The sequence below is a fragment of the Scyliorhinus canicula genome, chromosome 2 (genome assembly GCF_902713615.1).
Source record: "Scyliorhinus canicula chromosome 2, sScyCan1.1, whole genome shotgun sequence".
Lineage (NCBI taxonomy): Eukaryota > Metazoa > Chordata > Chondrichthyes > Carcharhiniformes > Scyliorhinidae > Scyliorhinus > Scyliorhinus canicula.
The window spans coordinates 3,029,901-3,057,822 of NC_052147.1; the positions used below are offsets into that span (position 1 = coordinate 3,029,901).

At 53.2% G+C, this 27,922-nt stretch overlaps 1 protein-coding gene across 2 annotated transcripts; it reads left to right on the forward strand.

Moving 5' to 3' along the window:
• Nucleotides 1–988: 988 nt before the first annotated feature.
• On the forward strand, nt 989–27,895 carry zgc:163014 (uncharacterized protein LOC100038766 homolog). 2 transcript variants are annotated; one of them, XM_038821925.1, is made up of 13 exons: nt 989–1,085; nt 5,046–5,222; nt 7,219–7,324; nt 9,600–9,725; nt 12,084–12,234; nt 12,996–13,025; nt 15,014–15,136; nt 17,630–17,826; nt 20,088–20,284; nt 21,930–22,021; nt 23,919–23,970; nt 24,625–24,722; nt 27,561–27,895. In XM_038821925.1, the coding sequence occupies exons 1-13, from the start codon at nt 1,000–1,002 to the stop codon at nt 27,755–27,757; spliced, it is 1,632 nt and encodes a 543-aa protein (XP_038677853.1). In that variant the 5' UTR covers nt 989–999; the 3' UTR covers nt 27,758–27,895. The 2 variants fall into 2 exon arrangements, with proteins under 2 accessions (XP_038677853.1, XP_038677863.1); XM_038821935.1 differs by lacking the exon at nt 24,625–24,722 and having other exon boundaries at nt 27,561–27,733.
• Nucleotides 27,896–27,922: the final 27 nt, after the last annotated feature.

Genomic DNA, 27,922 nt, shown 5'->3' on the forward strand with positions numbered 1-27,922 from the left:
GGATAATGGAGTTGGACAGGTTCCTGGTCTTCCTAATTTTCCCGTTGCGCAAACCTGATGAATGGGGGCGTGGCTCTAGTATGACGTCCGTGCACATTAGTGGGTGGGGCTCCCGGGGGGGGCGGGGCTCCCGGCCCGGGGGGGGGCTCCCGGCCCGGGGGGGGGGCGGGGCTCCCGGCCCGGGGGGGGGGGGGGGGCTCCCGGCCCGGGGGGGGGGGGGGGGGCTCCCGGCCCGGGGGGGGGGGGGGGGCTCCCGGCCCGGGGGGGGGCTCCCGGCCCGGGGGGGGGGGGGGGGGGGGCTCCCGGCCCGGGGGGGGGGGGGGCTCCCGGCCCGGGGGGGGGGCTCCCGGACCGGGGGGGGGGCTGCCGGCCCGGGGGGGGGGGGCTGCTCCCGGCCCGGGGGGGGGGGCGGGGCTCCCGGCCCGGGGGGGGGGGGCGGGGCGGGGCGGGGCGGGGGGGGGGCGGGGCGGGGCGGGGGGGGGGGCGGGGCGGGGGGGGGGGCGGGGCGGGGGGGGGGCGGGGCGGGGGGGGGGCGGGGCGGGGGGGGGGGGCGGGGCGGGGGGGGGGGGGGCGGGGCGGGGGGGGGGCGGGGGGGGGGGCGGGGCGGGGGGGGGGGCGGGGCGGGGCTCCCGGCCGGGGGGGGGGGGCGGGGCTCCCGGCCCGGGGGGGGGGCGGGGGGGGGGCGGGGCGGGGGGGGGGGCGGGGCGGGGGGGGGGGGGGGGGCGGGGGGGGGGGGGGGCGGGGGGGGCGGGGCGGGGCTCCCGGCCGGGGGGGGGGGCGGGGCTCCCGGCCCGGGGGGGGGGCGGGGGGGGGCGGGGCGGGGGGGGGGGCGGGGCGGGGGGGGGCGGGGCGGGGGGGGGGGGGGCGGGGCGGGGGGGGGGGGGGCGGGGCGGGGCTCCCGCCCGGGGGGGGGGGCGGGGCTCCCGGCCCGGGGGGGGGGGCGGGGGCTCCCGGCCAGGGGGGGGCTCCCGGGGTGCATTGCGGGGGGGGGAGTTTTGAATGGGGAGGGATGTGAGGGAGGGAGGTGTGAGGATGGAGTTTTACTCACTCTGGTCCCTCACTGAGTCGCCCCACAGGTTCCTCAGGTAAATGGAACCGGTTTGGGGGGGTCCTGCCCTTGCTGTGCAGTGGGGGGGGGGGGGTCTGCCCTGCCCTTGCTGTGCAGGGGGGGGGGGGGGTCTGCCCTTGCCCTTGCTGTGCAGTGGGGGGGGGGGGGGGGGGTCTGCCCTTGCTGTGCAGTGGGGGGGGGGGGGGGTCTGCCCTTGCTGTGCAGTGGGGGGGGGGGGGGGGTCTGCCCTTGCTGTGCAGTGGGGGGGGGTCTGCCCTTGCTGTGCAGTGGGGGGGGGGGGGGGTCTGCCCTTGCTGTGCAGTGGGGGGGGGGGGGGGGGTCTGCCCTTGCTGTGCAGGTGGGGGGGGGGGGGGGGGTCTGCCTTGCTGTGCAGGGGGGGGGGGTGGTCCTGCCCTTGCTGTGCAGTGGGGGGGGGGGGGGTCCTGCCCTTGCTGTGCAGTGGGGGGGGGGGTGGTCCTGCCCTTGCTGTGCAGTGGGGGGGGGGGGTCCTGCCCTTGCTGTGCTGTGGGGGGGGGGGTGTCCTGCCCTTGCTGTGCAGTGGGGGGGGGGGTCCTGCCCTTGCTGTGCAGTGGGGGGGGGGGTGGTCCTGCCCTTGCTGTGCAGTGGGGGGGGGGGGGTGTCCTGCCCTTGCTGTGCAGTGGGGGGGGGGGGTGGTCCTGCCCTTGCTGTGGCAGTGGGGGGGGGGGGTGGTCCTGCCCTTGCTGTGCAGTGGGGGGGGGGGGGGTCCTGCCCTTGCTGTGCAGTGGGGGGGGGGGGGGTCCTGCCCTTGCTGTGCAGGGGGGGGGGGGGGGTGTCCTGCCCTTGCTGTGCAGTGGGGGGGGGGGGTTCCTGCCCTTGCTGTGCAGTGGGGTGGGGGGGTCCTGCCCTTGCTGTGCAGTGGGGGGGGGGGGTCTGCCCTTGCTGTGCAGTGGGGGGGGGGGGGTGGTGGTCTGCCCTTGCTGTGCAGTGGGGGGGGTGGTGGTCTGCCCTTGCTGTGCAGTGGGGGGGGGGGGGGTGGTTGCCCTTGCTGTGCAGTGGGGGGGGGGGGGGGGGGGGGTCTGCCCTTGCTGTGCAGTGGGGGGGGGGGTGTGGTCGCCCTTGCTGTGCAGTGGGGGGGGGGGGGGGTCTGCCCTTGCTGTGCAGTGGGGGGGGGGGGGTCTGCCCTTGCTGTGCAGGGAGGGGGGGGCTGCCCTTGCTGTGCAGGGAGGGGGGGGGCTGCCCTTGCTGTGCAGGGGGGGGGGGGGGGGGGGTCTGCCCTGCTGGCAGTGGGGGGGGGGGTCTGCCCTTGCTGTGCAGTGGGGGGGTGGTCTGCCCTTGCTGTGCAGTGGGGGGGGGGGGTCTGCCCTTGCTGTGCAGTGGGGGGGGGGGGTGGTGGTCTGCCCTTGCTGTGCGGGGGGGGGTGGTGGTCTGCCCTTGCTGTGCAGTGGGGGGGGGGGGGGTGGTCCTGCCCTTGCTGTGCAGTGGGGGGGGGGGGTGGTCTGCCCTTGCTGTGCAGTGGGGGGGGGGGGTGGTCCTGCCCTTGCTGTGCAGTGGGGGGGGGGGGGGGGTCCTGCCCTTGCTGTGCAGTGGGGGGGGGGGGGGGTCCTGCCCTTGCTGTGCAGTGGGGGGGGGGGGGTGGTCTGCCCTTGCTGTGCAGTGGGGGGGGGGGGTGGTCCTGCCCTTGCTGTGCAGTGGGGGGGGGGGTGGTCCTGCCCTTGCTGTGCAGTGGGGGGGGGGGGTGGTCCTGCCCTTGCTGTGCAGTGGGGGGGGGGGGGTGGTCCTGCCCTTGCTGTGCAGTGGGGGGGGGGGTGGTCTGCCCTTGCTGTGCAGTGGGGGGGGGGGGGTGGTCCTGCCCTTGCTGTGCAGTGGGGGGGGGGTGGTCTGCCCTTGCTGTGCAGTGGGGGGGGGGGTGGTCCTGCCCTTGCTGTGCAGTGGGGGGGGGGGTGGTCTGCCCTTGCTGTGCAGTGGGGGGGGGTGGTCTGCCCTTGCTGTGCAGTGGGGGGGGTGGTCTGCCCTGCTGTGCAGTGGGGGGGGGTGGTCTGCCCTTGCTGTGCAGTGGGGGGGGGGGGGTGGTCTGCCCCTTGCTGTGCAGTGGGGGGGGGGGGTGGTCTGCCCTTGCTGTGCGGTGGGGGGGGGGGGTGGTCTGCCCTTGCTGTGCAGTGGGGGGGGTCTGCCCTTGCTGTGCAGTGGGGGGGGGTCTGCCCTTGCTGTGCAGTGGGGGGGTGGTCTTGCCCTTGCTGTGCAGTGGGGGGGGGTGGTCTGCCCTGCTGTGCAGTGGGGGGGGGGTTGGTCTGCCCTTGCTGTGCCAGTGGGGGGGGGGTGGTCTGCCCTTGCTGTGCAGTGGCGGGGGGGGGGGTGTGGTCTGCCCTTGCTGTGCAGTGGAGGGAGGGTGGTCTGCCCTTGCTGTGCAGGTGGGGGGGGGGGGTGGTCTGCCCTTGCTGTGCAGTGGGGGGGGGGGGGTGGTCTGCCCTTGCTGTGCAGTGGGGGGGGGGGGTGGTCTGCCCTTGCTGTGCAGTGGCGGGGGGGGGGGGTGGTCTGCCCTTGCTGTGCAGTGGGGGGGGGGGGGGGTCTGCCCTTGCTGTGCAGTGGGGGGGGGGGTGGTCTGCCCTTGCTGTGCAGTGGGGGGGGGGTGGTCTGCCCTTGCTGTGCAGTGGGGGGGGGTGGTCTGCCCTTGCTGTGCAGTGGGGGGGGGTGGTCTGCCCTTGCTGTGCAGTGGGGGGGGGGGGGGTGGTCTGCCCTTGCTGTGCAGTGGGGGGGGGGGTGGTCTGCCCTTGCTGTGCAGTGGGGGGGGGGTGGTCTGCCCTTGCTGTGCAGTGGGGGGGGGGGTGGTCTGCCCTTGCTGTGCAGTGGGGGGGGGGGGTGTCCTGCCCTTGCTGTGCAGTGGTGGGGGGGGGGGGGTGTCCTGCCCTTGCTGTGCAGTGGGGGGGGGGGTGTCCTGCCCTTGCTGTGCAGTGGGGGGGGGGGGTGTCCTGCCCTTGCTGTGCAGGGGGGGGGGGGGGGGGTGTCCTGCCCTTGCTGTGCAGTGGGGGGGGGGGGTGTCCTGCCCTTGCTGTGCAGTGGGGGGGGGGGGGTGTCCTGCCCTTGCTGTGCAGTGGGGGGGGGGGTGTCCTGCCCTTGCTGTGCAGTGGGGGGGGGGTGTCCTGCCCTTGCTGTGCAGGGGGGGGGGGGTGTCCTGCCCTTGCTGTGCAGGGGGGGGGGGTGTCCTGCCCTTGCTGTGCAGTGGGGGGGGGGGGGTGTCCTGCCCTTGCTGTGCAGTGGGGGGGTGTCCTGCCCTTGCTGTGCAGTGGGGGGGGGGGGTCCTGCCCTTGCTGTGCAGTGGGTGGGGGGGGGGGGTGTTCTGCCCTTGCTGTGCAGTGGGGGGGGGGGTCTGCCCTTGCTGTGCAGTGGTTGGTGTAGCAGTTACACATGGAGGGTGGACACCATTCATTACCCAGGGAAGGTCCTGTTTCTGTTCTCCTTATCCTCCCAACAAAAGTCCCTTACCTGAGTCCTACAAGGATGTTCCTGCCTTAGAGAGTTGGCAGGTCCTTCCACACCCCTCCTCCTTATTGATTCCAATGCCACTGAAACCCCTAACCTGCTGCCACTTGGCAATTATTCCCTGTGTTTCACTCATTTATACCTCATGCTCCAGGTCCCCGAGTAGGTGATGTCTTTATCTTGAACCAGTGCAGTCTGCAGGATGTCTGTCCAGTTCTATTCCTTATCTGGTGCTTTCCGGACACTCCAAAGGGAAAAGTAAGACCTAATCGGTGGTGGACTGAAGCTGCCTCTAGAGCAGATTTCCTCCGCTAAAGGATATTTGTGAACCCTATGGTTTTTTCTGGTAATCTAAGATCTTCTTGGTTCTATTTACCTAGATTTTTAATTCAAATTCTCATACAGTAATTTTTCTCCTACCTCCTTGGAGGTTTCCCAATAAAACAGGATGAGTGAAGGGTGTACAAGCTTTCATTGGAGGCAGTTTTAGACCAGCTCAGAGTTTTGACTGGTTTCCGTGCTGCCTCTTGTCTTACAGAAAGCACAACGGATCCTTCTACTGTTGCCAGTTGGCACTACCGCTACCAGAGCACCTGGTTATTTTTGGTTTGGGGAACTGGAACATGCCCACGGAGGAGACCTTTTTCTCAGTTGAGGTGTTGGTGAGCGCTGAAATCAAACCTCAGAGAATCGGACTACTTTCCCCAGCAGTGAGGTGAGGCCGGTTTGGCAGGTGTTATCTTCAGGTGTTTGAGGGATGTGTTCATATTGATGGATTGGATTTGTCTGACCCTGTGACTGGAAATGACATTATGAGGTAATTACAGCAAAAGAAACGGATCATTTGGCCTAGCTCCTCCAAATGACCCTCTTCCCACCTGTACTTCATCCCACCCGATCAGATGAACTTCTATTAATTTTTCCCTTAAATAACTATTATTAGGGCAGCACGGTGGCCTTGTGGTTAGCACAACCGCCTCACGGCGCTGAGGTCCCAGGTTCGATCCCAGCTCTGGGTCGCTGTCTGTGTGGAGTTTGCACATTCTCCCCGTGTCTGCGTGGGTTTAGTCCCCACAACCCAAAAAAATGTGCAGGGTAGGTGGATTGGCCACGCTAAATTGCCCCTTAATTGGAAAAAATAATTGGGTAATCTAAATTTATAAAAAAAAAAAATTAAAAAAAAAAACTATTATTGGCCTCAACCACTCCATGTGGAAGTGTGTTCCACATTGTTGGTTTTTTCCCCCCCTCCGGAACGTTCTATTAGATTTATTAGCGACTATCTTCTATTTATAGCCTCAAGTTCTGGTCTCTCCCACAAGTGGAAACATCTCTATTTTTAAAATTTGGTGAATTTTGAACTGGTGTAATATAGTTTGTCTAACGGAATGACCACTGGGGCTTTGGGTATAGGACAATTCCTAAAATCCCTGAAGAGGCAGATGGTGACACTGCTTAACACCCATTGCCACGTTGTTTCTCGATCAGCTTCTGGACTCAATCTGATGGCCCAGTGCAGGCTGAGCTTCCATTACTGGTTCTTGGTGAGTTCCAGTCAATATTTTGTTTTTGTCTAATTGTGAGATTGCCAATAGCAGTCTTGCGTTAATACAGATCGTGTTTTCTTGCTTGAGTTTGGGCATGGTGTTCTGTCAGGCCCAAACCCTGAATTGTCAAGTTCACTGATCTGGTTGAAATGGTATCGTAACGTGAGAAGAGAAGGAATGGTGTAGAAATGGCTAAAGATAAGTGACAGATTCTGCAATTAACATCAACTCATCATGGAGCATAAATGCAAAGTCAACCAACCAGATGCTGAGGGCCAACAGTTGTCACACTGGAACTGGCCGTCTTCAGCACTGTGACCAATGATCATCACTGGGAGGTGAGGGGAACATTGTTGAGGGTTGGGCCCGTGTGAAGGGACTAACCAAAGAAAGAATGGTGAAGAAACTGGGACATGAAAAGGATGTGATTGAGAGGGACCTGTAATAGCGGCTGGTAAATAGTTGGTAACTGGAGCAACACTTCAATATACTAAAACATTGTTGGGTGAGGAGAGACACAAGGAAGAAATTTAGAGGGAGAAATTTACAGTTGGGAAGATTTGGACAGGGTTCGTTAGGAGACCAAAATCTCCAACCCTATTCGATGATGTGACGAGTCTAGACTTCCTGTGCTCTGAATGAGTGAGCTAAGATGTGCTTGCTGATTGCCAGGCACCAACAACCTGGATTTGTATAGTGCCTGAGCATGAAGCCTCCTGAGTGCTTCAGCAAGTCTTTTCTGACAGTCAGTCAGATATTAGGACATGTGACTAAAGGCTTAGTCGAGGAAATAGGTTTGAAAAGAGGAAATGAGGCAGAGAGCTGTAGAGAGGGAATTCCGGAGTTTGGGGCCCAGACAATGGAAGACACGGCCCCAATGGTGGGGTGATTGGAATTCCCAAGACACAAGAATCAGGAATCAGGGGAACGCCGAGATCTTGGAGGGTTTTGGGGGGGGGGGGGGGGGGGGTGCTGGAGGACGTTACAAGGATGTGGTAGACCATGGAGGGGTTTGAAAATCAGGATGTTGGTTAAACAGAAGCAAGTGTAGGTCTGTGAGCACTGGGTGGGGAGGGAGGAAGAAACACGTGTAGGGAAGTGGCCACTTGGTGGGTTTCTAAGATGCTGTCTTATGCTCTGAGTGACTCTGTTTGTACTCCGTAGGTGTCTGGTGTGGCAGGGAGACTGGAGGAGTGAGCTGACGGCAGCTGCCAGGGAGCAGGCAGAGAGAGGGGGCCACGGGACATTGTGTTTGATCCTGAACGGGCAGGTAGGACGTGGTGAGGTTTACACAGTAACTATGAATAGAGAAAGGAATGTAGAGATACCGAAAGTCTGAATTTCAAACTGGACACGCAGAAGTCTGAGAGGACTACGTCTGAAAGGGCAAGTGAACAGATTGTCTGCCACTTTGCGTCATAGATTCGTACAGTACAGAATGAGGCCTTTTGGCCCATCAGGCTGACACTGGCTCTTTCACAGAGCTGTCCAGTTCATCTCACTCCTCCTGATCTGTCCCTACAGCCCAGTGTTTTTTTCCATCCATTCAGGAATTGTATTTATTTCCTATTGAGCTTCTTAATTTCTTAGTTGTGCCCCCTACCCCACCTCCACAAAACTGAAAATTAATTGGACATTCACACAGTTTTGCTGCTAACCCTCATCGTCCTGTATTCTGATCTCTGAGCAGTGAATCGCTGTCCCAGGCTGTACTGGGTTCCAGTGTGTTTTGCTGCCCATCCCCCATTTAAACCCAGTCCGTATGGTGTTTAACCCGGGGAGTAGCTTGTTTTATACTTCAAGCCAGCAACATTTTCTAGGGTGGTTAGTCTTCTGGGCTTAACATAAAAATGGATTCCTTCCTTGATCTCGCGCTCTTAAAGGTAGCAATGCGGCGATGGGAATGATGCTCGACTGGGTGTGTGGCAGGTGGTGGGGGAACCAACAAGAGGGAAACCTTACTTGATCTCTGTCTCACCAACATGCCTGTCGTAGATGCATCTGTCCACGACAATATAGGTAGAAGTGACCACTGCACAGTCCTTGTGGAGACAGACTCTTGTCTTCACTGAGGAAGCCCTCCATAGTGTGGTGTGGCACTACCACTGTGCTACATGCCATACAGTCAGAGCAGATCTAGTCAACGGGAATCAGAAGGAAACTGCTCTGGCTGCAGTCATAACTAGCACAAAGGAAGATGGATGCGATATTTGAAGGTCAATCAACTCATTGCTGCAGGGGTCAAAGTCTTGCCACGGTAGCACAGTGGTTAGCACTGTTGCTTCATAGAGCCAGGGTCCCGGGTTCGATTCCTGGCTTGGGTCACTGTCTGTGCGGAGTCTGCACGTTCTCCCCGTGTCTGCGTGGGTTTCCTCCGGGTGCCCCGGTTTCCTCCCACAAGTCCCGAAAGACGTGCTTGTTAGGTGAATTGGACATTCTGATGTCTCCCTCCGTGTACCCGAACAGGCGCCGGAGTGTGGCGACTAGGGGCTTTTCACAGTAACTTCACTGCAGTGTTCATGTAAGTCTACTTGTGACACAAAGATTATTATGTAGTCTAAATATTACTCCGAAAATAATTTGAGAGAAATATAAAAACGGGGGAAAAACCGCTGGAAAGGATTAAATTTATTTCTTTGGTTATTATTGTTCCTGTCAGTTTGCAAACCGGCCCAATTTTAGATAGTTTAAAAAAAACAATTGGTGAAATCACACAAACAAATTACAGAACGATCTGAGTGTGAAAGTGATGCCTGTTTCCCACCGCACCAGATATTTTATTGAATTTAAATTTCACCGTCTGCCCTGCTGGGAATCTAACCGGCTCCCCAGACCATTACTCTGGGTCTGTGGATTACTAAACCAGTAATAATACCCCGACGCCACTGCCTGCCCCCACTCCACATCCCAACTCGGGTGTCAGTGTTGTAGCTGTGCTACAAGAGCTGGTGAGGGGTGGGTCAAGATGCAGACAGTTAATAAGAACAGAGTGAAGGAGGTTTTGTTCCCTCACCACCTGCTGCAGTCCCAGTCTAGCAGCTATTGTCCCTTAGGCCCCGGCCAGCTCGGTCTGTGGTGGTACCGAGCCACTCTTGGCGATGGACATTGAAGTCCCCACCCAGAGCATATTCTGTGCCCTTGCCTCCCCCAGTGCTTCCTCCACGTGGTGTCCAACATGGAGGAGAACTGATTCATCAGCTGATGGTGGCCGGGGTAACCAGCAGGAGCTTTCCTTGCCCATGTTTAACCTGAAGCCACGAGACTTCATGGGGTCCGGAGTCGATGTTGAGGACTCCCAGGTCAGCTCCTTCCTGATCGTGTACCACTGTGCTGCCACCTCTGCTGTGTCTGTCCTGCTGGTGAGACAGGACATACCCAGTGATGGTGATGTCTAACAGCACTCTAGGTGTACCTGCAGCAGTTCAAGAAGGTAGCTGAGCACCAGCTTCTCAAGGGCAATTAGGGATGGGTGATAAATGCTGACTTAGCCAGTGATGCCCCACGTTCTGAGAGAGAATAAAGAAGGTGTATTTGTTTTCTGTTAGTGTAAGAGGGTGGATTTCTCCAGCAGTACACCAGTGATTCCTGCCAAGACGCGCCCGGCTCTGGATGATGCTCTGATCGACCTCCTGGATGACATCTCCCCACTTTTTCCCTCTTTCCTCGCAGTTGTAAGTACCTGTGTAAGATTTCCTGTGGAGGGATTGGGAATGGGATTTCCTGGAGGGAATGAGCAGTCAGAATCAATTCTCCCTCGTTCTGCCAATGTGCGAAGCTTCCATGTACAGATTCCTGATCTCCTTTAACCAGATTTGGGGAGGAATTTACCCCCTCATTTATAACACTTGAAATTTTCTACTGGAGGGGAGGTTGAGGTGGAGGTTATTAAACACTACTTCAATGTTACATTTGAGAACAGGAGGAGTGGGCTATTCAGCCCCTTGGGCCAGGTTCACCATTCAATATAATGACTGACCTGTTTCTTGGCTCAGTTTATCCACACGCGTGTGAAACCCTTGCCCAACAAAGGTCTGTTCATCTGGATGTTGAAAGCTCCTAATGAGCCGCAGTTTCTTTGGGAAGAGCGTTCTTCATAGAATTCATAGAATTTACAGTGCAGAAGGAGGCCATTCGGCCCATCGAGACTGCACCGACTCCTGGAAAGAGCACCCTACCCAAGGTCAACACCTCCACCCTATCCCCACAACCCAGTAACCCCACCCAACACTAAGGGCAATTTTGGACACTAAGGGCAATTTATCATGTTCAATCCACCTAACCTGCACATCTTTGGACTGTGGGAGGAAACCGAAGCACCCAGAGGAAACCCACGCAGACATGGGGAGAACGTGCAGACTCCGCACAGACAGTGACCCAAGCCAGAATCGAACCTGGGACCCTGGAGCTGTGAAGCAATTGTGATATCCACAATGCTACCGTGCTGCCCTCTGTTCTCTCCCCCCACCCCCTCCTAACAATAACACTAGAAACCCAATCCCCCAAGTCAAAGCTTCAGCTTAACACCTGTCCACCCCCCACTGCGCTTCCAAGAGTCAGCTGACCCATGCTGACTCGATAGCTCCCGCCTCTGGCACCAAGCAGTCTGTCTCCCTATTGTACTCTCCTCTCTCCCACAGACATGAATAAACATTTTTAAAGCATCACATTCTCCAGTAAACAAATAACAGAAAAAACAGTGAAGAAATAGTGACTTTAGAAAAATAGTCACCCAAAAAAGCAGAACTAAATTCAAAGCCCATCCCCCCCCCCCAAACAAGGTCCCTGTAAGACAGATCAACCGTTAACCATCCACACAGCCCATTATTTCACATAGAGCTACTTAAATTTATACAATCCAGCACCACAAATCGCTGCCACAGTACTTCTCCAAGGCTTCAGTGTCTTTTAATTCGCCTCCAGCTTTATTTCTTTAATAAAGGTCCAGACTTCGTTTGGCGTTTCAAAGTAGAAGTCCCGTTCCTCATGTGTGACCCACAGGCGGGCTGGGTACAGCATCCCAAATTTCACCCCCTTCTTTGCCCGATTGAACCCAGGTCGCCTCTTGGTCAAATCCGCTCCCAGGTCCTGATAAACTCCCACAGTTCTCCCACTTGCTGCTCCGTGCTTTCTTGGCCCACCGCAAAATGTGTTCCTTGTCCATGAAACGGTGAAAACGTACCACCACGGCCCTCGGCGGCTCGTTCGCTCGGGGCTTCCTCGCGAGGGCTCTGTGCGCTCTGTCCAATTCCAGAGGCCGAGGGAACGCCCCAGCCCCCATCAACTTCTCCAACATGTCCATCACACAGGCCTTCCGATCCCTCACTGCCTTCAGGGAGGCCAACAATTCTGAGATTCTGCCTCCTGGACCTATTCTCCAGGTCCTCCAGCTTCTCCTGCATTCTTTTCTGGCGGTCGTTCATCATCCCCACCTTGCTTTCCAGCGCGGTTATATACTCCTCGTGCTCAGACAACTTTTGTTCCACCTCCTGGATCGCTCTCCCGTGGGTTTCCTGATTCTGAACCACTGAAGCCTTAATCGGGTCCAGCGTATCCTTCAGCTTGGCCAAGCAATCCTCGGGAAACTCCACCAGCTGCTCCGTCGACCACTGTGCCTTCTCCCCGCGGCCCTCCGCCATGCTGTCCCGCGTTACCAGCTCTGCTCGCGTCTCCCTTATAGGGCTTTGTCTTCTCACCCGGCCACTTCTGGTCCAATTCTCCCTACACCGGAGGGGGAATTTCTCCTCACTGTCTCACTCTTCACTGCTTTATCCCATCAAATCCATTTAAAAAAACGGGGGGGATAGGTCCAAAAGTCCGTTACAGGCGGGAGCTATCAAATGTGCGACCTACTCCTCCATGGCCGCCACCGGAAGCCGCCGTTCCTGATTTTCTATCCCCTCGAATGGCCTTTCATACCTGACAGTCAGTGTAGGAGGGATTGAAATCTGAGTGATGGGTGGGTGGTGGATGGGAGCGCAGAGGGAGGGGGGGGTGGTGTTCTGTTCTGCAACTAACAATATTGTCCACAGCCTCACTGGAACAGCGCCCACAGGCAGCCAGAGAGGAGCCTGACGATTAACACTGAGGCTGCCCGTCCTCCAGCACCACCCTCCATTCAGTTAAAGGGCGAGGACAGTTCCGGCATGTGCACTGACCACCTGGATGAAGACAACCTGAGAGGTGAGGCTCAGGTACCTCATGACGTGTCTGTCAAAATGCACTTGTCCCAGTGAGAAGCTGTAAAAGTTACCTGGTGTACAGAAGATTACAGGAGGTGTTTAAGATGATGGAAGGAGTGGATCGAGGGAAACAATTCTGTTTGGTTGTGTGGGAGAGGCGGCATGTGGCGTAGTGGTTAGCATTGTGACTGTGGCGCTGAGGTCCCAGGTTCGAATCCCGGCCCTGGGTCACTGTCCGTGTGGAGTTTGCACATTCTCCCCGTGTTTACGTGGGTTTCACCCCCACAACCCAAAGATGTGCAGGGTAGGTGGATTGAAAATTCTAAATTGCCCCTTAATTGGAAAAAATGAATTGGGTACTCTAAATTTATAAAAAGAACAAAATGTCTGGTTGTGTGCGGTTGGGGGAAATCAGAACAAGGAAACAAAACATTAACGTTGGAGCCAGGCCATTCAGGGAGATGTCAGTAAACATGTCTTCATGGGCAAGTATATTAATATTAAGAGTTTGGTGGAGGGGAAAGGGACTCCTCCGATATTGTTGGGTAGTAAAGCCGTTTGAATAATCAGTGATGTGGGAAAGAGCCCTCTGTAAAGGGGTCTTTAGGGATTTCCAAACCCTTCAAATATCCTAAACTGAGACCCCCTACCGTGGAGGGGTGGCTGGTGGTTTGGTGTGTTGCTAATTTGAGTGACATTGCCGTTATATTGAAGTATGGGGATGAGATTTCCTGTTGACTGCTATTCATTTCTCTATTCTAGGGTGTGATTCGGATGTGAAGAGGCTGAGGGGTGAGTTCAATCTGGCTGCAAACCTGTGACTGACCAATACCCAGAAAGCCAGTCTTTTCAAGGGCATCCTCTGTCACATTGTGTCCAGCCTCACTCAGTGTGACTGGACAGTGAGTTGTCGAGAGTCACTCCCCTCAGGAAGAGGACATACGAAGGAGAGACTGGGAAAAACCCTCCAATAATAATTCGCATTTGGTTACAGCACAAAGGAGGTCTTACAGTCTATTGTGTCCAGGCTGTCTCTCTACAAAAGCAACTCGCTCCGTGCCACTCCCCTGCATTTCCCCCTGAGCCCTGCTTGTGTTCCTGCCTCAGAAAGACATTTAATTCCTTTTGAAAAGCCACAATTGAATCGGCTTCCTCCACAATCTCAGGCAGTGCATCCAGATCCTAACCACTCACTACGTGGAAAAGTTGTTCCTGTTTTTCTACATGGACTGCAGTCCAGCAAAATATCGATTCTTCAAATGATTTCCCTTGTTTTCAAGTGTCTCCATGACCTCGCTCGCCCTCCCTGTCTCTAATCTCCAGCCCCACATCCCTCCAAAATCTCTCGTACTCGCCTCGCATGTCCTGAATTTTCATCACACCACCAATGGTGGCTCTACCTTCAGCTGCTTTGGCCAAAGGTGCTGGAATTCATTTTCTCTCTCTTCTAAAGTGCTCTTTTATATTTGGTATCGGGTTTTAGTTGATAATGTCTTACTATATTAATGGCACTTAACGAAATACAAGTTATTTTGTAGCACAGTGAGACAGTCAGCTATATTGTTCTCGCCAATAAAGATGGACATTGTTGCTCTATTTATTTATCTCGGTGAACCACAAGCCTTTCCCTTATTTCCATCAAATGACCACACGACTCCCGGCTCTGGGTCACTGTCTGTGTGGAGTTTGCACATTCTCCCCGTGTCTGCGTGGGTTTCGCCCCCACAACCCAAAAATGTGCAGAGTAGGTGGATTGGCCACGCTAAATTGCCCCTTAATTGGAAAAAATAATTGGGTAATCTAAATTTAAAAAAAAAAAAGAAAAAAAAAAAAAATGACCACACGACCACTGTCCGTGTGGAGTTTGCACATTCTCCCCGTGTCTGCGTGGGTTTCGCCCCCACAACCCAAAAATGTGCAGAGTAGGTGGATTGGCCACGCTAAATTGCCCCTTAATAGAAAAAATAATTGGGTAATCTAAATTTATAAAAAAAAAAAAAAAATGACCACACGACCAATTAGTTAGTTCAAAAGGGTGACCGGCACTGTGCAAATGGATAAGGCCTTTATCTGGATTTGACTTGGCTGGTTCGAAGAAAGCGACTCTGTCGCTGCTGGACTCATCCGTCAGGTAGCGATTGTTGGCCTTGAACTTGGCTGGTTGTTCCTGCTACAGTTGAGCTTGCACAGGCCAGATCCAAAAGAGACAGAACACATGACTGTGCTCTCTTTTATCCCCCTGAGATTTTGCGCTCTTTGGGGCGGTCCTTAACCTTGGACCCAATAGTTCGACAGGGCTCTGATCACTGTCTTCGATTTCGGCCAATAAAGGGGCGGGTGCCTTGGTGGCTGGGCGGGTCCTTAGCGGTCATTGACCTTGGCAGTTGGGCTTTCTGTGTAAAGGGAGTGGAGTCGATCAGTCTGTGGCTGTACCGGTTTCTTGATTGGAGTTCTATTGTCCTGGGAAAATGGGCCAATAAAATGTAAACGAGCGGGGGTTTCGGTCAGGTCTGGTTACCTGTGTTTCAGATACACATGGGCTCTGTATCTGTCTGAGTCCTGGGTTGGCCATAATTCCCATGGTCCTTTGCAGGTGGCCATCTTAGATGGCTACAACATTAAATTGCGCTTCCTCATTACCACACGCCACATCCCAGAGCAGGTATGAACTTGGTGGGCTGTTCTCGTATGCACCCCAGATGGTGAAAGATTAGAGCCTTCACTGTCAACACTCTACACCTGTCCTATCCCTCAATAACTGAAATCTCTTATCTTTTCAGCCTGTCCGAGCCCACGCTGGGACCACACATTGTGTCTGAGCGACCCGGATACGGCGATTCTGATTGGTGGAAAGGGGAGTCAGAAGAGCTACTGTAAAGATGGTCTGTGGAGGCTTGAGATCGGTGAGTGAGATCGGGCGGGGACCAGCACCTGGAGTAACTGCCCAGTTCGGGGCACTGCACCGTGGGAAGGATATGTCGGCCTTGGAAGGGGTGGGGTGTAGATTCACCAGAACGACGACAAAGCAAAATACGGTGCATGCTGGAAACCTGAAATAAAAACAGGAAATGCTCGATAAACTCAGTGGGTCTGATGGTGCCTGTGCAGAGAGAGAGAAACAGAACTAAAATTCCAATATGAGCCTTTCTTCATTAGAATGATGCCGGGGTTAAACAATGTCTCTCAGATGAGGGTTGTATTCACTTCAGTTTAGAAGGTTAAGGAATGAGCTAATTGAGTTTAAGATGATTAAAGATTTTGGTCCAGTCAATTGCAAGAAATTACTTCTGTGTCTGCTTAGTGGACAAGGACGTGACAACGAAGACAGAATCTTGTAGATGGAGTTGAATTAAGATACAGATCCAGCTGCAAGAGGCCTGGCAATTAGATGTCGCTCTGATTCTCTAAACGTACCCTCACTTGGAGGAAACACCAAATATCCCTCAGCCTCTTACCAACAATTGAAATTGTCACCCTCTCTAGCTATGTGAAAATGAAAATCGCTTATTGTCACGAGTAGGCTTCAAATGAAGTTACTGTGAAAAGCCCCTAGTCGCCACATTCCGGCGCCTGTTCGGGGAGGCTGTTACGGGAATCGAACCGTACTGCTGGCCTGCTTGGTCTGCTTTCAAAGCCAGCGATTTAGCAGGGGCTGTTGTATGATGTATGTGACTGCAATGTGGAGGTGCTCGGCAAAGCAAGGGTTAACATGGTACTGGAGAATAGCGTTGCCCACAGTATGATGTATAGAGTCGCATGGTAATAGCCTGAGAGAACATTCTGGAAGGAACCTGCATGGAGGCGGCAAACCATGCGTGACAGTAACTGGCATAAGTTCAACATTAACAATAAATGGTTCATGTTTAAACATGCCTCGAAATGAGGTATAAAATAAACCCATAACACAACAGGGGCAATGGTCAACTGTCCTAATATCTCCTCTTGTAACAAGTCTGCTTTTGCTTGAATGCGGTTACGGAGCATGTTGGGAATTTATTTTACTATGTGAAAGGTGCAATATAAATGCACGTTGTTGTGACTGGTGTGCGCTCCTTTTGAGAAAGGTGCTGCAGAGCTATTAGTGGGAGGAGGAATAATTAGGGGTAACAAGATAGAGAACATGATTCTAATCTCATTGTGACAATTTGAGAAATAGTTTGGTTTGTGTACATGTTGACATCAGTAATGGTGATATCGAAATACTGGATGCTCGTTAAAAAGCCAACTGGTTCAGTAATGTCTCCGGGGAAGGAAATGTGTCATCGTTACCCACCCTGGATCTGTGTGACCCCCCAGACCCACATCTACATCATTAACTCTGTATTGCCCTCTAAGATGTCCGAACATGCCACTGGGTTTATAATGAACCCACGAGCAGTGATTCCGGCAGCTAGTTCACTAGAACTGAACTAAAACCGGGGTAGCTAGTGAAGGATTTTTGGCTCAAACCATTCACTTTGTTTCTCTCTCGACAGATGGTCGCAGCTGGTTTTATTTCAGATTTCCAGCCTCTGCAGCATGTTTCCCTTTTATATTAATGATGGAGTCAGCATCGACGCTCCTGAATCCATTGGTGCTGTTCAGCTGCCCATCGCCACACTATCGAGCTCCGCCACCCTTCTTTCAAACCAAGATAATCGTCGCTAGCGCATTGAAAATGGAAACCAGGAAAATTGGGACAACTTGGACCTGGGGAATCATTCTCGGCATCCCCCCCCCCCCCCCCCCCCCCCCCCACCCCCCAATGAAGCATGTCGACTACATTTAAAACTGAACAAAATCACTTCACAGTGAAAAGAAAATGGAAACTGAATAAGAGGAAGTGATATTCGGACAGCTGATCCGTGGCTGAGTCAATGAGGTGGCTTTTAAGACGGGGGGGGGGGGGGGGGGGGGGGAGGGGGGACTGAGAGTTTTAGTGAGGAGACTTTGGAGCTCACTGCCTCGGTAGCTTCCAATGGTGCGGAGGTGGGCAACAGGTCCGATTTGGAGGAGCAGAGGGATCTCGGAGAACGGGAGGAGATGACTGAGATTGGGAGGTGGGAGGCCCCATGGAGGCCTTTGAAACCAGGAAGAGAATCTGACTTGTTGGGAGTCAGTGTTGGTCAGTACTATCGTCCCACCACATCTTTCTGACCCCCACCCTCCACTGTCTTCCTCCTCCCCCTTACTCTGCTGCCTGATTCATCCCCTTCCCCTTCTACCCCTGCCCCCACCATTGACTGTTGAGTTCTTCATTGAATTTCATCAGCACCAAAGCAAACCTCGTTAGGAGCAATCTCAATATTTTTATCTTGTCATTTCTTTGCATTTTTCTCCTGTCACAATGTGGTTTCCATTTGAACTTTGATATCAATGACCTCTTGACATTTGTTCTTTTTTATTCTTTTGAGCAGATGGTGATAATTTCTGGTTTCCCTTGGAAACGACTTCGACGATGACCATCCCAATCCCTCGGAGTGTGTGTGGCCACTCAGCCACGTACGACCCGGACACCAAACGCATTTACATCTTTGGGGGAATGAAAGATGAAGAATGTTTCAATAATGTCTACATCCTGGACACCTTGACCTGGAAATGGTCATTTGTGATTGTAAGTAGAAACATCCATTGATCTTCACGGGTCACTGGCTCCTTCTTGCTGCTGTCATAGAAACCGGATGAGGCCATTCAGCCCATCAATCCTGTTCCTCAATCTAATCGGTGATGGCTGAATGGGCCACTTTCTGTGCTGGATCCATTATTCTGTCTTTAACCCTGACCCAATAAAGATCTGTCAGTCTTAATTTACACATTTCCTGTTGACCCACAATCTCAGCAGCTTTAGGGAGTGAGTTCCAGGTTTTTACTCTCACTCATGTGAAGACCTGTTTCCTGACATTGCCACTGATTGGCCTTGCTCTAACTTCAGAGGTTCTGCTGCTTGCTCTGGACTCCCTTCAGTCCCCCCCCCGAACCCCCCCCACCCCCCCCCCCCCCCCCCCCCCCCCCCCCCCCCAATGTTGGGAAATAGTTTATCTGTCTCTATCCTATCAAATCCTTCAATCAGCTTAAACACCTCTATTCGATCACCCCTTAATCTTCTACACTGAAGGAGACACGAGCTTAGTTTGTCCAACGCATCCTCTTAATTTAACCCTTTCTGCACCGGTCTCATTTTGGTGAACTGTACCCCCTGTGAGGCCAGTATTCCTCTCCTCCCTGAGGCACGGGACCCAGAACTGAACCCACCCAGGTGGGTTTAACTGAGGCTCCGTAACTTTCACCTCTTTGAATTTCAGCCCTTAAAACACAGGCGAACATTGCACTCATAGTTATGTACTACCTTTAGTGACATCTACACACTCTCATCCCTAAACCTCTGTTGCCCCCTCCACAGTTCCTAGCTTCTCACTATTTAAACAAGATTCTGATATCTTTGAGGTCCAAACTGGACGGCCTCACTTTTTCCCCACGTTGAGCTTCATTGGCTACTGTTTTCCCCCTTTCCAACTCTCTTCTCCCCCGATCCCAACATGGTTGGGGCAGGGGGATTATTTGATATCTCCCCTGGGGAGAGTCTGAGAGCCCACCCCTATCCCAGGCTCCTAGCAGTGGGTTAGAGGCCGATAGGTAACCTGAAGATTCAAAGTTGGTAGTTTGGCCAATCAGAAAATAACGGTGGTTTTGTTGGGTAAAGGGTGCCTAGGTTGGGTGACTCCACTCTACACTCTATTCCCCCTCAGAATGATGACCCCACTCAGTATCTCCAGCCCTCTGCCCCTCCGACAGTGCGCCCCTCCCTTGGCTCTGACCTTCCAACAACTGCGCTGCCCCCCTCGGGCTCTCAGCCTGGATTTGGGCTGCTGCCTCTCGAGGACAACTCCAACCTACAACCATCTAAATTAGGTGATGAATCACAGCTGACACTTGCCCGTCAAGACACCGGGATAATTATCTAATTTCCCACCGACCCGACTCTGAAGTTCCTACGAGCTCTCGGGTGGATGTTTGAGTTTCATTATTTGTTGAAAGAATATCTCCGAACACTCTGAATTGTAAGCTGGCAATCAATGAAACCTTGATTTTCAAATTCTCAGCCCCTAAATCTGGTCTCTTGAACATTCCAGATTTAAATTCATTCTCTGCTTCAGCTTCCTGGCTCCCAAACTCTGGAAATTTCTCTCTGCGTCTCACTTCCTTTTAAGACGTTCCTTACCTCTTTGATCAAATTTTTGGCCACCATCTCCTAATGCCACTTGTGGTCAATATTTTGTCTAAAGTGCCTTGGGCCATTTTATTAAGATAAAGATGCAGTTGTCCCTGTGGCACAGTGTGGTTAAAGATGCTATATAAATGCAGTTCCTGTGGCCCGGTGTGGTTAAAGATGCTATATAAATGCAGTCCCTGTGGCACAGTGTGGTTAAAGATGCTATATAAATGCAGTTCCTGTGGCACAGTGTGGTTAAAGATGCTATATAAATGCAGTTCCTGTGGCCCGGTGTGGTTAAAGATGCTATATAAATGCAGTTCCTGTGGCACAGTGTGGTTAAAGATGCTATATAAATGCAGTTCCTGTGGCACAGTGTGGTTAAAGATGCTATATAAATGCAGTTCCTGTGGCCCGGTGTGGTTAAAGATGCTATATAAATGCAGTTCCTGTGGCCCGGTGTGGTTAAAGATGCTATATAAATGCAGTTCCTGTGGCCCGGTGTGGTTAAAGATGCTATATAAATGCAGTCCCTGTGGCACAGTGTGGTTAAAGATGCTATATAAATGCAGTTCCTGTGGCACAGTGTGGTTAAAGATGCTATATAAATGCAGTTCCTGTGGAACGGTGTGGTTAATGGGAATGTTCTGTACTCTCACTCCCAGGGGAAGGGCAAGGTACCGTCCCTGGCCTATCACACTGCGGTGGTGTTCCAGCGGGAGCTGTTCATATTTGGCGGACTTCTTTGCCGGCCGCAGCTTCCTGTGGAAAGATGCAGCAACACCCTCTACATCTTCAACCCTGAGCACGAGATCTGGTACCAGCCCATTGTGGTGGGTGAAAGGCCTCTCCCTCGGGACGGGTGAGTCACTGATTTTTACAGCACGGTTGATCGAGGTCATTCAGGTTTAGTCTTTCTCAGGGGCAGCACAGTGGTTAGCATTGCTGCCTACGGCGCTGAGGACCTGGGTTCGATCCGGGCCCCGGTTCACTGTCCGTGTGGAGTTTGCACATTCTCCCCGTGTCTGTGTGGGTCTCACCCCCACAACCCAAAAGATGTGCAGGGTAGGTGGATGGGCCGCGCTAAATTGCCCCTTAATTGGAAAAAATAATTGGGAACTCTAAATTTAAAATAAAAAGGTTTAGTCTATCTCATTGTTGGGATGTGTGAAGGGCCAAAGTTTATTACCTATCCCTAGCTGCCCTGAGACGGCGATGGGAGGGGTGGCTGCTGCTTGAAGTGCTGGTTGTGGGTTTGCTTCACCCTAGGTGGCTACTTCTGAGAGTGGGTAACCATATTGGCATGGGGATAGGAGTCACGTAGATCCAGGCTGGGTAAGGATGACTGGATTCCTTCCTTATAGGACATTGGTGAACCAGATGAATTTTTAATGACCGTCCGATAGTTTGACAGCCACCCTGTGAGATTTCTGGTTGTATTTCCGGGATATTGTTTCTCTGCTGTGGCCAGCTTGGCTCAATTCTCAGCCGTCATGTCTGAGTCCGTTTGTGCGCAGTAATGAGGCAATGACATTGTGATGTTGGTCAAAGGATAAATATTGGTCCCGTGACATCGAGGAGACGCCTCTACTCTGAGTGACATCGAGGCGACGCCCCTACTCTGAGTGACACCGAGGAGAGAGCCCCTACTCTGAGTGACACCGAGGAGAGAGCCCCTACTCTTTGAGTGACACCGAGGAGAGAGCCCCTACTCTGAGTGACACCGAGGACACGCCCCTACTCTGAGTGACACCGAGGAGAGAGCCCCTACTCTGAGTGACACCGAGGAGAGAGCCCCTACTCTGAGTGACACCGAGGAGAGAGCCCCTACTCTGAGTGACACTGAGGAGAGAGCCCCTACTCTGAGTGACACCGAGGAGAGAGCCCCTACTCTGAGTGACACCGAGGAGAGAGCCCCTACTCTGAGTGACACCGAGGAGAGAGCCCCTACTCTGAGTGACACCGAGGAGAGAGCCCCTACTCTGAGTGACACCGAGGAGAGAGCCCCTACTCTGAGTGACACCGAGGAGAGAGCCCCTACTCTGAGTGACACCGAGGAGAGAGCCCCTACTCTGAGTGACACCGAGGAGAGAGCCCCTACTCTTTGAGTGGAAGGACGGATGTGAAACATTTTTCTGAGGAGGCAGACAGGCCTTTGGTGTAAACATCATCTTTAGTTCTCTGCCCAAAGGATGGGTCTCCGTTGGAAGATGCTGCCTCGGTGCTGCAATGTCGGCCTGGATAATAGGCTCAGGTCTCTGGAATGGGACTCCGATTCCGATGAAAGTGCTAGCCACTAAACCATAGCTGATACCCGGCCTGGTTAGTTAGACAGGAGCCTGATCCTGTCCTTGACACACGCTTGGGTGTCTGTCAGGAGTGACCAGATCATACAAAGGTAATGCTGCTATCTAGGTATCCCCTCCCTTGCCCAGGGCGACCGGCCCCGGCGAGTGGACCTCAGACCTGATTAAACTGATGCTTTCCATTCCTCCGTTTCTCTCCAGTCACTCTGGCACTCTACTGGGAGATAAACTCATCCTGTTCGGTGGGAGACGGAACCAAGTCTTTCTGAATGACCTTCACGTGTTGGATCTTGGTGAGGAGATTCCAGGTTTCAGGATTCAGAATGGGAGGGGTTTGGATGGGGGTGATCTCCACATGATCAGTTCCTGTAGTAATGGACCCAAATCCCGGGGGGGAGTTACCGTGAAAAGCCCCTAGTCGCCACATTCCAGCACCTGTTCGGGGAGGCTGGAACGGGAATTGAACCCACGCTGCTGGCCTTGTTCTGCATTTCAAGCCAGCTGTTTCGCCCACTGTGCTAAACCAGCCCTTTGTAAGAAGGGGAGTTAGGAACTCCTAACTTGAAAGACATTAAATTGTGGGTGGCTTTATCAGGGATGGATGTTGAATTGAGCAACGTTAATAGGATGCTTGGTGACTCAATGGGGTTGGTCTACCTGAATCGTTATTGTCCAATAGAAATCAAGGGCTAACCATTGATGTTGCTATGCTAACAATGTTTTGGCCACTTGCACTAATTTTAAGAGAAAATGCCTCTCGCACACTGCTTCACGCCTGTGTATCGACTTAGCAAACACGTATTGCCTAAGAGAACAGTAAGATAGAGGTTACATTCTCCAGTTAATGAATCCAGAGAACAGCATCTCAAGAGGGGTTGGATTACGAGGAGAGGTTGAGTAGACTGGGACTGTACTCGTTGGAATTTAGAAGGATGAGGGGGGATCTTATAGAAACATTTAAAATTATGAAGGGAATAAATAGGATAGATGCGGGCAGGTTGTTTCCACTGGCGGGTGAAAGCAGAACTAGGGGACATAGCCTCAAAATAAGGGGAAGTAGATTTAGGACTGAGTTTAGGAGGAACTTCTTCACCCAAAGGGTTGTGAATCTATGGAATTCCTTGCCCAGTGAAGCAGTAGAGGCTCCTTCATTAAATGTTTTTAAGGTAAAGATAGATAGTTTTTGAAGAATAAAAGGATTAAGGGTTATGGTGTTCGGGCCGGAAAGTGGAGCTGAGTCCACAAAAGATCAGCCATGATCTAATTGAATGGCGGAGCAGGCTCGAGGGGCCAGATGGCCTACTCCTGCTCCTAGTTCTTATGTTTTTATGTAACCCTGCCACGGACAATTTGAAAATCTGTTGGATTGTCATAAAAACTCACTGGACCATTGGGATCATGTGACTACTGGTGCAGAATTCCCCATCTGGGTTCCCACTTAGGAAAATTGGGACAGGAGGCCATTCAGCCCTTCGAGCCTGTTCTGCCATTCAGTTAGATCATGGCTAATCTGTATCTGAACTGCGTCTAACTGCCATGTTTCCGTGACCCTGATTATTTTTACATCACAATTTATCGATCTCAATTTCGAAACGTTTAATTGACCTGCAGTGTGACAGGTTTTTCTGTGGGGACAGAGTTCCAGATTTCCACTCGGTGTGAAGCAGCTCCTGATGTTGCCCCTGAACAGCCTGCCTCCAATTTTAAGCTTTGCCTCTTGTTGTGTGTTTCTCATCAGAGGAAATGGCTTCCGACGTTGACCCGACCAAGTCCTTTTAAATATCTTCATCAAATATCCTAACCTTCCCAACTAAAGACAATGTAACGCTAGTCTTTGCAACTCAACCTCATAACTTGACCATTTTAGCTCTGATATGGCTCTGAGGAATTGTCAGCACACGTTGCTTACGATGAACCTGTTAAACAACATTGGTCTGAAAAGTTAGAGGCTTATTTAGTCTTCTGGCCTATTCCTGTGCACGTTCTAAACCTCAGTGAACATGCCTGGGCACAGAGTTCACACTCTTACCTCACTTTGAAGCAGTTCAGTCACTGATTAGACTGACTATGTCTGTGCACGGCTATATGTCCGCTGATGAAGGGAGTGCTGAGGAACATTTGTGTTTTTTGGGGTGAAGAGCTCTCTCCAGATGGATTGTTTGTCAACCAAGTCCTGTCCATTTCTTCCAGGTTTCATGGAGTACGTTAATGTAAAGGTCAGAGGCTGTCCTGCTCCACGATGGTAGGTACCACTCCAGGACATCGATGTGGACCAATTGAATGGAAAATAGGGAATCCCACAGCTTTAGTGTTGATGAGGGATCTTCGTGAACTGACATTGGTCAGTTCCTCAGGAACATGATCCCTTCATTTCCTCCTTCAATTTGTAAATCTCACTGACAAAATCTACAGGATAGGATTAGGACCCAATAGGATTGACCAGTGTGGATTAATAAGGCAGACGATGACAGTATTACATTTGGGTGTGTGTATTTTTCTGAATTTAAAGATTGGCATAATATTGGGATAGAATAATGTGCTTTTACTCTATCTATCTCCGTGCTGTACCTGTCCTGGGAGTGTTTGATGGGGACAGTGTAGAGGGAGCTTTACTCTGTATCTAACCCCGTGCTGTACCTGTCCTGGGAGTGTTTGATGGGGACAGTGTAGAGGGAGCTTTACTCTGTATCTAACCCCGTGCTGTGCCTGTCCTGGGAGTGTTTGATGGGATGTGTGCATTGTTGGAAGAGATCATCTTTCTAATGATTAGCCTCCAAATTGGCTGCTATTTCTTCCGATACAACAGTGACTGTACTGAATGTTTATTGGCCATGAGGTTATTTTGTATGCGGTGTTGTGAATAGCTCTATGAAAATGCAAATCTTTCTTTTTTTAGCCGTCATGCCACTGTGCCTCTGTGTGGTAACAAGATTCTGGTCAGTGGTGGGCATAATCTGGGTGGTGCCCTGGAGGATTTGCACATCTTCAATATCGGTATGGCCCCAAGAACTTTGTCAGTTCTGCCTGTAAAACTGTGGGCTGGTTGTATTGAAAGCTGCCCCTGGGGGGGGAGCTGCTTCGAGGCTGACCCTGGGGGTGGGGATCTGTTTCGAGGCTGACCCTGGGGGGGGGATGGGGAGCTGTTTCGGGGCTGACCCTGGGGGGGGGAGGGGGGGAGCTGTTTCGAGGCTGACCCTGGGGGGAGGGGGGGGGGGGAGCTGTTTCGAGGCTGACCCTGGGGGTGGGGGATCTGTTTCGAGGCTGACCCTGGGGGGGGGGGGGGGGGGGGCTGGTGCTTCGAGGTTGACCCGGAGTGGGGGGATGGGGAGCTGCTTCGAGGCTGACCCTGGGAGTGGGGGGGGGGAGCTGCTTCGAGGCTGACCCTGGGGGGGGGGGGGGGGGGGGGGGAGCTGTTTCGAGGCTGACCCTGGGGGGGGGGGGGGGGGGGGGGGGAGCTGTTTCGAGGCTGACCCTGGGGGGGGGGGGGGGGGGGGGAGGTGCTTCGAGGTTGACCCGCAGGGGGGGGAATGGGGAGCTGCTTCGAGGCTGACCCTGGGGGTGGGGGGGGAGCTGCTTCGAGGCTGACCCTGGGGGTGGGGGTGGGGGGGTGGGGGGAGGGGAGCTGCTTCGAGGCTGCTCCCTCTCTGCCACTCCAGGAGATCTGCTGCTCCAGGCTTTCTGCAGCTGCTGAATGTATTTGTGGAGCCCTGTGCTGTATTTTTCTATGTTCTATGATGGAAATCTTTATTTGCTGCTGTCGCTTAAAGTAATGGAGTTTGTGCTGTCCCAGAATGCAGAGAGCAAGCGAAAGGGCTCCACTGACACTATGGAGCCAATGCTTCAGTTAGTTCTCTCTTTAAACTCCACCCCAAATCCGATACTTTCCAATGGAAGACGAGCTGGTTTAGATCAGAAGAAATAGGAGCAGGAGTAGACCATTCGGCCCATCGAATCTGCTCCGCCATTCAATACGATCCTGGATCGTCTTGGGCTTCAATTCCACTTCCCACCCCTGAAACCAAAAATCTGTCCATCTCGGCCGTAAATCTATTCCCTGATGGAGCAACCACAACCCTCTGGGTTTGGGAATTCCATAGATTTACAACCCTTTGAGTGAGAAAATTTCTCCTAACCTTGAACAAAACGATTAACCCCTTATCTTCAGACTATGACCCCTTTCATGTTTCAATGAAGTAACCCCTCATCCTTATAGACCCAATTTACTCAGCAAATTATTCAGATTGATCGATCAGGTCCCACTGGAGAACCACAGACGTGGAGCACTCCTTCTGAATCTGGGTGTTTGTGATTGCTTTGCTCTGATAGGAGACCATTCGGTCCCTCGAGCCCATTCTGCTATCCTGTTAGGTCACAGCTGATTGGTGGCCAGTCAGCATTGAGAGGCTCTGATGCTTTCGATACCAAATGTCATTGTGTGGTCAGTAGCTTTTAACTCCAGATTTATTAATTGAGTTTAATTTCCACCAGCTGCCGTGGTGGGATTTGAACCCATATCCCAGAGTGTTAGCCTGGGCCTCGGGATTATGAGTTCAGGGATATTACCCCCACAAAGCACCATCTCCCCTTGTTCCAAGAAAGGAGAAGGATTTCTCCAGTGAGATGTTCTACATAGGAACAAGGAGCAGGAGACGTCCATTCAGCCCCTCGAGCCTGCCCTGCCATTAATAAGATCATGGCTGATCTGTCAAATCAGTATCCTGCAATAACCCATCACCCCCATAATCAAGAATCTATCCACCTCTGCCTTAAACATACTCCGATTTCCACCACCTTTTCGGGGAGAGTTCCAAAAGTTTGTGACGCTCCGAGAGAATTCTTCTCATCTCTAGTCTAAATCTTATTATTAAACCATGACCCCAGGTTCTAGATTCTCCCACCAGAGGAAACATCCTCTCCACATCCACCCTGTCAATGCCCCTCAGCATCTTGTATGTTTCAATCAAGTCGCCTCTCACTCTTCTAACCTCCAGCAGGTACCAGCCCGAGTCTGTCCGACCTTTCCTCAGAAGACAACCCACCCAATCCTGGTTTTAGTCTGGTAAACCCTCTCTGAACTGTTTCCAATGTGAAATGAGAAATGAAATGAAAATCGCTTATTGTCACGAGTAGGCTTCAATGAAGTTACTGTGAAAAGCCCCTAGTCGCCACATTCCGGCGCCTGTCCGGGGAGGCTGGTACGGGAATCGAACCGTGCTGCTGGCCTGCTTTCAAAGCCAGCGATTTAGCCCACTGTGCTAAACCAGCCCCTTTGTGTCTACATCTTTCCTTAAATAAGGATATCATACCTGTACACAATACTGCCAACGTGGTCACCAATCCTTTCTTGTTACCCTAGACTCCTCATAATCAAAGGTGCCCCTCTAAACAAACTGAGAAATCAGTGGAACGTTTCATTCTGACTGAACTCGATGCTTTGTGGTACTCATCAACACCATGTAGTGGATAGGGCACTTTCTGGGCAGATAGGATTGTGGGTATTGTCGCCACCATTACTGATTGACTTTGGTAAACCAGAATGGGTGGAGCCAAGAGATTATGCAATAATGCCTCCTGGGTTGGTGCCCAATCCGAGTTGGTGACTCCAAACGGGGTCTCGGTGTGTGCGCTGCCCAGCTGAGAGATCTGTGGAAGTAAAAAGGAATCCATCCAGCGACAACTTGAGCACAAAATGTAACCCTACCATTGACACTGAAGCCTGATGCACTGACTTTAAATCATCCTAATTCAGTTTCTCATATTTGCTCTTCCCTCTGCTTCTCCCCCCCCCCCTCCCCCCCCCCCCCTCCCCCTCCCCCCCCACCCCCCCACCAGACACGTACAGTTGGAGCAGTCTGTCCCACCACACTCTCTGCAGCGTGCCACGAGCGGGTCATAGCCTGGTGTATCTGAACTCGAGTTTCTGCAGCACCGGATCTTGCCACAGGCTGCTGGTGTTTGGGGGCTCAGACGGTGCTGGAACGTTCTATAGCGACACGCTGCGAGTCACTGTGGAACTTGGTGAGGACTGAATATTGAACCAAAATCTACAGAAGGACATTCCACAAGAGGGAGAATTGTCTCCATGCCTGCGAGCAGGCGGTATGGTCTGTATCTGACTATCAAATTACTGAACAATCTGGCACTTAACATTAAAATTCACAGCTGGGGCCGTGTCTCCTTGTGTTAATAATCAA